Source organism: Rhinolophus ferrumequinum, chromosome 14, assembly GCF_004115265.2.
Source record: "Rhinolophus ferrumequinum isolate MPI-CBG mRhiFer1 chromosome 14, mRhiFer1_v1.p, whole genome shotgun sequence".
Classification (NCBI taxonomy): domain Eukaryota; kingdom Metazoa; phylum Chordata; class Mammalia; order Chiroptera; family Rhinolophidae; genus Rhinolophus; species Rhinolophus ferrumequinum.
In genome coordinates this window covers 72,748,132-72,758,117 of record NC_046297.1, presented here as the reverse complement: position 1 = coordinate 72,758,117, position 9,986 = coordinate 72,748,132, and the positions used below count along the sequence as shown (strand labels likewise).

At 60.5% G+C, this 9,986-nt stretch overlaps 1 protein-coding gene across 1 annotated transcript; it reads left to right on the top strand.

Moving 5' to 3' along the window:
* The first annotated feature begins 463 nt into the window (after positions 1 to 463).
* Positions 464 to 8,004, top strand: NRBP2 (nuclear receptor binding protein 2). Its single transcript, XM_033126317.1, has 18 exons — positions 464 to 870; positions 1,255 to 1,377; positions 1,445 to 1,546; positions 1,649 to 1,738; positions 1,884 to 1,924; positions 2,020 to 2,114; positions 2,233 to 2,256; positions 2,328 to 2,411; positions 2,486 to 2,541; positions 2,638 to 2,733; positions 3,779 to 3,911; positions 3,994 to 4,096; positions 4,215 to 4,265; positions 4,340 to 4,475; positions 5,489 to 5,542; positions 5,629 to 5,692; positions 5,797 to 5,852; positions 5,943 to 8,004. Exons 1-18 carry the CDS (start codon positions 748 to 750, stop codon positions 6,009 to 6,011), a joined length of 1,500 nt encoding a protein of 499 aa, XP_032982208.1. The 5' UTR covers positions 464 to 747; the 3' UTR covers positions 6,012 to 8,004.
* Positions 8,005 to 9,986: the final 1,982 nt, after the last annotated feature.

Genomic DNA, 9,986 nt, shown 5'->3' with positions numbered 1-9,986 from the left:
GGGGCCGGCCGGGTTTCAGGATGTGTGTGGCAGGAGTGTGCTGGAGAAGCGGTGCGGGAAGAACGCGCGGCTCCAACAGTTGGGCTGGGGCCGTTCTCCAGACCCCCTGGCACGGCCAGGCCGCCGCCTGCCCAGGGAGGCCCAGACCGACGAGGCTGCGGGCCGGGGCCGAAACCCCTGGGGCCGAGTCGTTTGGCTTAGGCTGGTCCCGGGACTTCCTTTTCCCGCAGCGGAGATTTGTTTCGGCCTGGAGGAGCGGGGAAGGTTGGGCCCGGGACCGCGCCTCTGTTCTGGCCGCGGCCTCCAGCGGGCGAGGCCTTGGGCGGGGCGGGGCCTCTTGGCAGGCTGGGCTCCACAGTCTGGGCTCGGCCCGGGCGGAGTCTTAGGTGGCAATGGGCGGGGCCGGGCCGGGGCGGGGCCTCAGGTCGGGCGGGGATCGTGGGGCGGGACCTTAGACGCGAACAGGCGGGGCCTCGGCTGGGCCCTGTGCCCGCTGGGGTCTCCGTGGGGACGCTGTACTCCGGCTCCCGCCGGAGGAGGCGGCTCCGGAGGGGCGGGCGGGCTCCACCCACCCCTGCCGCGCGCCCGCTCCTCCCAATTCGCCGAGCCCGGGTGGGAGCTCGAGGCGGCGGCGGGTCTCCTCCCCTCTGGGCCTCTTTGCGCGGGGCCAGCTCGTGCAGGGAGCGGCGGCGGCGGCGGCGGCGGCGGCGGATCGCTCGGAGGGCGGCGGTCTGGGCCCGCCGAGCCATGGCGGCCCCGGAGCCGGCGCCCAGGCGGGGCCGGGAACGGGAGCGGGAGGACGAGAGCGAGGACGAGAGCGACATTCTGGAGGAGAGCCCGTGCGGCCGCTGGCAGAAGCGGCGGGAGCAGGTGGGCACGGCGCGTGAGCGGGGACGCTGGGGGAGCTGGAGCTGGGAACCCAATCCTCGAGCAGGCGACCCCCTTCTTGTACCTCTTTGGCCTGACCCCCACACCCTGGAGAGGAACCCCTGATTCCCTAAGGGACAGCCCCCTACCAGGACCACTTCCCTATGCCTCTGGGACCAGCCACTAGCCCCCTGGCAACCATCCTCAACCCCCTGAAAGCTGCTCTAAATCCCCTCGGCCCAGCCACTGGGTACCCTCAGCTTCCCTCCAGAGTGCCGGGCCATGGCCTGCTTGGCCCCCTTGGGCGGTGGGATGGGTGTGGGAAGAGCAAGCCCCCTGACACATAAAGCACATTCGTGTTCCGCTTCACCTCCGCCCCATCGCCAGGTGAATCAGGGGAACATGCCGGGGGTCCAGAGCACCTTCCTGGCCATGGACACGGAGGAGGGCGTGGAGGTGGTATGGAACGAATTGCACTTCAGCGACAGGAAGGCCTTCTCCGCCCACGAGGTGAGGCCTGCCACATCTCTCCCACCCCGCCTCCTGTGCCCACCCCGTGACCGCCCCCCCTTTCCAGGAGAAGATCCAGACCATGTTTGAGCAGCTGGCACTGCTTGACCACCCCAACATCGTCAAGCTGCACAAGTACTGGCTGGATGCCTCCGAGGCCCGCGCGCGGGTGAGCACAGGCACAGTAGGGGCGGGCGCGGCATCCGAGGGTGGGGTGGCTGTGGGCACCCACCCGAAGTTGGCGGAGCCCGCGAGCCCGCCCGCCCCGCAGGTCGTCTTCATCACAGAGTACGTGTCGTCGGGCAGCCTCAAGCAGTTCCTCAAAAAGACCAAGAAGAACCACAAGGCCATGAACGCCCGGGTATGGGGAGTGGGCTGGAGATGGTGGGGGCGCGGGGCGCCTTCGGGGACAGGAACGGGGTTGGGCTGGGGCGGGGGGCGCGGTGGGGGCTTCGCAGGCCCAGCCACCTCTCCCCACCGGTCCGACGGAGTGCGTCATACGCCAGGCCTGGAAGCGGTGGTGCACGCAGATCCTGTCGGCGCTCAGGTGAGAGCATGGGCTTGCCCGCCCCCTCCCCGGCCCGCCGCGCCCCCGCACCCCCTGACCCGGCTCGGCCGGCTCTATCCTCCCCTCGCCCGCAGCTTTCTGCACGCCTGCAACCCCCCCATCATCCACGGGAACCTGACCAGTGACACCATCTTCATACAGCACAACGGCCTCATCAAGATTGGCTCCGGTGCGGGCGGGTGGGGCTCGGTAGGGGGCGGGGCTGGGGACCTGCGGGAACCGAGGGCAGAGGACACTCAGCACCCCATCGAATTGACGCCCGCTCTTTCTCCCTTGTGGCCGTGCAGTGTGGCACCGCATCTTCTCCAATGGTGCGTGGGGGTGCTGGGGGATGGAGGCCGTGGAGAGGGGTCAGGCGGCTCACGCCCCGCGCTTCCCGTAGCGCTCCCGGTGGACCTCCGAAGCCCCATCCGCGCCGAGCGGGAGGAACCGCGGAACCTGCACTTCTTCCCGCCAGAGTATAGCGGTGAGGCCCAGAGAGCCCCTCTCCCCCGCGCTGCGCCTGCGCCTCCTCTCCCTGAGTTGCCCTCTCTCTTTCAGAGGTCGCCAATGGCACTGCTGTGGATATCTTCTCCTTTGGGATGTGTGCGCTGGAGGTACTAGCCCCATGGCCTCCTGGCCTCACAGCTACCTCCCCCCACCATCTCACCTGTGTTGTCCCTTCCCTCTGCCTGACCTGGCCCTGCCCCCAGATGGCTGTGCTGGAGATCCAGGCCAATGGAGACACCAGGGTGACCGAGGAGGCCATTGCTCGTGCCAGGCACTCGCTGAGCGACCCCAACATGCGGGTAAGCAGTTTTCTCTGCCCCTCTCAGCTGGCTCTCTATGCGTCAGGTAGGGCTGGTGAGGCCCTTTGGACAGGCCTGGGGGTGCAGCAGGTCAGTGCTGCTGAGGGGCTCCAGCCAGCTGCACCAAGGCCCACCTACAAGGAGGGCCTGACCTGGAGTGCATGCTGTTCTTCAGGCCTGAAGGCCCCAAGGGCACATCCTAAGGTCAGGGAGACCAGAGGCAGAGTCTGCATGTGGGCACTATTGTTATGCCCATTTTACAGATAAAAAGCCTGAGGCTCAGAGAGGCTAAGTACTTTGCTCAAGGCTTTAGAGTAAGTAGTAGCTGGTGTTTGCCCCCAGGTCTGCCTGACTCCACTGCCTTGCCTTGAAGCCTCCTGGGATAGGCTGGATGTGATGTGGCCTGAGTTTGCTGGGGGGCATGATGGGCAGGGGGCGGGCAAAGGGAGTATGGGGTGGAAGCTGCATCCGCAACCTCTCTGGCCAGAGTTTGGGGACTATCTGGCTTAACCACGTGGCCACTGGGGGTGGGGGCGGGAAGTGGGGCCTGGATGGGGCTGGTGGGGAGGTGGAGCCAAAACAGATGTGACAGGCAGTGCTGGGCATGGATGGGGTGGGGGCAGGGAGCCATGAAGGTCGTCCCCTGAGCTGGGCTTGAGCCGAGCACTAGAAGAGGGGCAGGCTGTGGTAGGTGGCTTCATGCTGGGCCACATGACCTCTGGGCTGGGCTGATCTGCTGGCTCTCTGCCCAGCCCCAGGGCCAGAATGCAGATGTCATCTGTGAGTGAACTGGGATGACAAAGCTGACCCCACAGGACTTTTGTGAGAGTTGCAGGTGGTAGAGGGTGGGAAGTCCTGGGCCCAGAGTCCGACTGTCCTGACCTGGCTGCTAACAGGACCCCTCTCTCTGCACATTCCTGCATGAAGGCTCCCTGGGGATTGGACCCTGGGGCTGGGGATTTCAGGGGCCTCTTCTGCTCACACTGAGGGACCAGAGCAGAGAGACTCATGCACGCCCGGCAGCTTCTTGTCTCCTCACCCCCAGGAGTTCATCCTCTGCTGCCTGGCCCGCGACCCTGCCCGCCGGCCCTCTGCCCACAGCCTTCTCTTCCACCGCGTGCTGTTCGAGGTGCACTCGCTGAAGCTCCTGGCAGCTCACTGTTTCATCCAGCACCAGTGTGAGGGGCCGAGGGCTGGGTCAGGGTGTCAGAGTGGCCCGTGGTCAGGGTGCCCCCTCCTGAGCGCTCCCGTGGCCTGCAGATCTCATGCCTGAGAACGTGGTGGAGGAGAAGACCAAATCGATGGACCTGCACGCTGTCCTGGCCGAGATCCCCCGGCCCTCCCGGCCCCCGCTGCAGTGGCGGTGAGTAGCCTGCCACCCAGAGGTCTCCCCTGCCCACCTGGCCAGCCCCCACCCCGTCCTGCCCGATGGCAGGGCAGGCTGGCCAGCCACCGTCCTGTGTTTCTCGTGCCCGTGCCAGGTATTCAGAGGTCTCCTGCTTGGAGCTGGACAAATTCCTGGAGGACGTCAGGTGAGAGCTGGCATGAGGTTGGGGAACAGGCAGTGCCAGGCCTCAACCCCCAGCTACCCCTGGTGTGTTCCCAGAAACGGGATCTACCCCCTAATGAACTTTGCTGCTGCTCGGCCCCTGGGGCTGCCCCGCGCACTGGCCCCACCCCCAGAGGAGGCCCAGAAGGCGAAGACCCCAACCCCAGAACCCTTTGACTCGGAGACCAGAAAGGTGAGTGCCCAACCCCCGCAGCCTGAGGGCTGCCCCATGGTGGTCCTCAGGCCTGTCCGCTGCCCTTCTCAGGGGCTTTGAGTCACCCCAGCCCAGCTCTTCCCCAGGCTGCCAGAGAGCAAGTCCTGGCCGACCCCGTCTGTGGGGTTGGCGGGGCAGGACAAGCTGGGATACTCGCTTTCCCAGAGGCTCCTTGCCCCCTGCAGACCCTGCTGCCCATCCCCATACATGCTGACCCACCCCTCCGCAATCCCACCTGCTCCAAGCAGCCTCTGTCTGGGAGGCTCATCTGCCCCCAGCCCTCTTTGATCCTGCCCCCTTCGCTTGCTGACTCCCTGACATTTGCGTCCTGGTGTCTCCTCCAACGCCTTCTGACATTGTGTTTCTCCCAACGTTTCCTCCTACAAGGCTCCCTCCTGGCCAGGGCCTCTCTGTCTCCCTTTCCATGTCCACCCAACTGGGTTCCAGAAGCTCTGGCTTTGGCCTTGGGTGTGTCTCCACAGTCACTTCCCTGATCTGGGCCACCTCCAGTCCGCACCTGGATGCTGCACCAGCCCCCCACCTGGCCTCCTTCCTCCTGGATCCCCTCCATACTGTAACCAGAATTCATGTCCTAAGAGCCAAAGCTGCCCACAGAGATTGTGGCCGTCCCCTGCCCGTCCCCGGTGCCGAGGCCTGACCTGCTAGTGTCCTGTGCTTTGTGCTTCTGCTCTGTCTCATCCCTGCTGACCCCCCACTTCCCACGTTCCCTGTTTGTTCAGGTGTTGTCTCCACCTGTGAAAACTCCTATTCACCCCTCAGTACCCAGTCTCAATGTCTGCTCTTCTGGAAGTTTCCTTAACACTCCAGGTGGCTAGCAGTGAGAAGCGCTTTGTAGGCTTCCCTTGGGTACTTTTCCCATTTCCTGTCCTTACTGTCCCCTCTCGGCCCCTTTGTGGCACACCTGCTCTTGGTCCTCAGTTGCTGAGTATAACTAAGCCTTTGTGAATGACCTTGGGCCCTGCCACCCCCAGGTGATCCAGATGCAGTGTAACCTGGAGAGAAGTGAGGACAAGGCGCGCTGGCATGTGAGCAGAGCCCCGGGCTGGTGTGGACGGGTGGGGGCGGGGCAGGGCGGGTGGACGGGGCTGACCTTGCCCTCCTGCCTCCCCAGCTCACTCTGCTGCTGGTACTGGAGGACCGGCTGCACCGGCAGCTCACTTATGACCTCCTCCCAAGTATGCTGGGGACCCTGGGTGGGGTCCCTGGGTGGGGGCTGGCCAGGGCCGCACGGTGGCCTCATGCCTCGCCCTCCATGCCCCTGCCCGCGCCCCTGCCACAGCCGACAGTGCCCAGGACCTTGCTGCTGAGCTCGTGCACTACGGCTTTGTCCACGAGGTGTGTAGGGCACGCGCGAGGCCAGGCTGGGAGGGTGTGGAAGGTGGGCCACGCCCCTCCGTCCCCCCATGCCTCCTTCCCACCCTGCAGGATGACCGGCCGAAGCTGGCCGCCTTCCTGGAGAGCACCTTCCTCAAGTACCATGGAGCTCAGCCCTGATGCACACCGGGCCTCCCACGTGGGCAGCTCGGGGCCAAGAGTTGGGGACGGGGGCTGCCTTCTGCCTGTGAGCCAGGGGTGGGGACCAAACACCTGCTAGAGAGGAACCTCTGCCTTGCATAGCTGTCAAGAGGCCCTGGGCTGGGGGTGGGGTGAGGGCTGTGGGGTTGGGCCCACAGGGGAGCCCTTCAGCCGGTTGGGGAGCGTTGGGGAGCGTTGGGGGCTCCTTAGGACCAGGCTACCTCGCCCAGCTGCTTCCACAACTCACCATTCCTTCCCATGTCCTCCTTGCCCTAGCCAACTTCCCACCCCACCCCAAGCTGTCTGGTTGGGGACTGAGACCTGTGCGTGGGGGAGGCCGCCCTGTGGGAAGCCACGGTTGGGGGGGACTTGGCCCTGGACAGATAGATGTCTGCCCCATCCCGGGTCGGCACCACAGAGCCACACAAGGACCCCCACCTCAAGCCAGTGAAAGCACCTGCAGGCGTGAGGCATGGTGCTGGGCGCCTGGCAGGGCCCTGACCTGGTGGGAGACGCAGACAGCAGACGCCCCAAGAAGCCCGTTCCCAACACCACGTGGTTCTTGCATGCCTGCCCAACGTCCAGCGCAGACCCGCCTGGAGCCCCTCTGAGGCTGGCATCCGCCACCCCCTCTCCAGGCACTTCTGGCCCCTGCAGCCCCCTGCAGAGGGCTCTTACCTCTCTGGCATTCCCTGGCCTAGAGGGGTGAGGGTCAGGCGTCCTCCCTGCTCCTCACGGTGCCTCCTCTCAAGCTCACCACCCCGTTATCTCCCTCTCCTCCTCCCGGGGCAGCTGCCGCCCTGGGTCTCAGCTCCCCGTCTCTCCCACTCAAATCCTGTCCACCCCCATTGCACTGGCCTGGTTCTCTTGGACCACCTCCCCTCCATTTTCAAATTTAAATAGTCTTAAACGCTTTAAATTGCATGTATAAATGTAGTGCATTCAGGGTTCTTTTTAAGCATTTCAAATGCCAACTGAGAAAGCACACCACTGTGTTATTAGTTCTCTGTTGCTGCCCTAAGAATTTACCATAAACTTAGTGGCTTAAACAACAAAAGTTATTACAGCTCTGTAGGTCAGAAGTCTGGCCTAGCCGGCTGCCCTCCTTCCTGGAGGTCCTAGGGGAGGATCCATCTCCTACTCCTTCGGGGTGGGTATTGGCTTGCAGTGTCAGATGTCGCCCCGCAGGTGTCGAGCAGAGATTCATTTCCTTGCAGTGGCAGGGCCGAGCTCCTCATTTTCTTGCCTGCTGTAAACTGAAGGCCCTTCCCAGCTTCTAGCTGTGGCCGCATTCCTCAGCTCAGCCCCAGGCCCCATCCTCAATCTGCAAAGTCAGCGACAGCGGGTGCAGTCTGTCCTGAACCATCTGTCTGGTTTTCTGCAGCCAGAAAAACTTCATGTGGTGAGACTGAGTCCACCTGGGTAATCCAGGACAGCCTCCCCGTCTCAGAGGCCTTTTGCCATGTACAGGATACTCCCAGGTTCCAGGCTTGGGGTATGGACCTCTCCAGGGGTCATTGTCATCCCACCTACCACACTATATCACCCTAACCAAAACCCAAGACAAAACCAACTTAGCCAGGCCTAGCAAATAAGTTAAATGTACAAATAGAGTGACTCTCAAGTTATCTTAAACATTCCAATACTCTTTATGAAATGACTCCAATTCTCACACCTTTCAACCTAAAAATACAAATCGGAACTAACTTACATCCCTGGCTGGAAATCCTGATGCTGAGCTGTCTGGTTTTACACAGTCCCAAACTGAGTGTCAAAGGCATAACAGATTGTACCAGCGATTAGACTGAACTCAGAGCTATCTGTCTGTACTGCCATTGCTTCATTTAATCCAGACTATGCTGAGGTTTTCATTTTAACTTTTCTCTTGTCAAAGTCATATACATATCACTTTTAGAAGTGGAGTGGTTTTTTCAGGCCAACAATAAACAATAAATGCAGCCTCCAACCGTGATCCTTTCTTAGGTGTTTCTTCAGCCATTGAAAATCCTGTTTCTCAAAAGCGCACACATGCTTTTACTGCTTTTTATTGGTTTTCCCCCCCAGAAGGTGTCCCCTGTTGGCATCCTCTGGGGGTGGGGGTGGGGGGTCACTAGTCTCATGCCCCTGACCCAGTGTCATCCCAGTGTGATGGGTATTCTTACGGCTTTTTCCCACAGGTCTCAGCAAAGAACAAGTTGTGCTAGGATGACATTTGCTTTCTGGCACAACTTTTCGTTTTCTCTGGGGTTGGTTTAGTTTTCTATACATGTCTCAGTTCATCCTTAGCTTCTCCTGCCGAAGTGTGAGCCTCCCCTCAACACTTGGGACTTGCTGCAGAATTGACTGCTCAGGTTCATGTTTTCCTGTAGCGCCCACCAGGCCTGCCGCCTGCCCCAGGCTGCTGGTACTCGGACCTCTGGCGCAGCTGTCAGTACAGGTTACTACTTCAGCAGCCTCCGGGAGCACCTCTGGTCCCTGGACCCCATGCTTTCCTCTTTTATTTGCCCTGTTTGAGGAAGAACATCCTCTACGTTTCCTGGGAAAGGATGCATGGGAAGTTATGGAATGTTTGCCTGTTGGTCCTCACTCTGCTGTCACATCTGCTCATCAGTGTACCTAGGTACAAACGTCTGGCTGTGTTGGAGGTGCTTACTTCCCAAAATACTGAGGATAGCACACCACTTTCTTCTAGTCCCATGAAATCCTGTACCGCTCTGAATTCCGACCCTTTTGTCTATGATCTCTCTCTCTTCTCTTTGCCCCGGTGCTCTGGAAATTCTCAGTGACGTGTCTTGATGTAGACCTCTTTCATCTGTTGTCCAGAGGTCCCAACCTTTTGGTTCTAGAAATGTGTCTTTACTTCGTTGTTATTGTTGGTCCCCCCCTCTCATTTTCTGGAACTTTTACTATTTAGATGTTGGACTTCACTTTGGAGAGGTGCCATTGTGGTGAGGGCCTAGTCTCTGGAGCCATTCTGAGGCTTCCTGCTACGTGACGTGGGTCTGTGCCTCCACTTCCTCCTCTGTAAAAACAGGGACAATCACAGTCCGCACTCCAGGGCTTGTTGTAAGGATTGTGTGAGGTGATGTGTGTGCTGAGAATAGTGCCCAGCCACCAGCACTCTGAAGGCCATATTACATAGCAAATGTCATGGGAAGCTCCCCCTGAACGTGTGTGTAACCCCCCACCCCGTGGTAGAGGCGAGCCAGTCCCAGCCGACACACCCCTTCTCTATCCCCACCAATTACGGGGGCCTCTGCGGTGCTAGGCCACTTACTGGAGGGCAACGACCAACGTGATTATGATGACGTTTCTGTTTTCTAGCTGTCTGGTTCTGTTGTTAGACATCCGGAAGATTCCAGCTTTATCTTCCAGTGTTTCTATTGAACTGTTCACTTCCCTCTCATATTTTTTCACTTGTAAGCTCTCTCATTTGCTGAATGTTCTTTCTTTACAGCCTCTCGTTCTTACATGCAATATCCTCTAATATCTCTGAGGATATGATTTCAACGTTTCTCACTTTATTGTCTCTGTTCCTTCTGAGTCTCTTTCCCGTTTCCTTTGTTGCCTTTTCCCTCTTCCTCAGGCGTCTGGTGATCCTGGGCTGACCAAGGGTGAGATAATCTTAGTGGTGGGGCTTGTTGCGGGCTCAGCCTCCAGGCCTGGGATCTAGCCAGGTCAGTCTCCTAAGCAGCCTCCCCCACCCAACCTACACACACACACCAGCCCTCAGTCTTCTCCTTTGAGCTGGGAGCGCCTGCAGAGAGGAGCTCTCTCTAAGGACAGCAGGTGGCACCTGCTGGATCAGACCTGGAGCCAGGGGTGGAAGGGTGGAAAGGGCCAGAATCTCACTTGCTCCCACACTTTCAAAATAGGACCCAGCCCCAATGGCCAGCCCCCAGAGCACCTCTGAAGGAGCTCACCTCCCGGCCACTTGGTAGAGAGAGAAGTCTG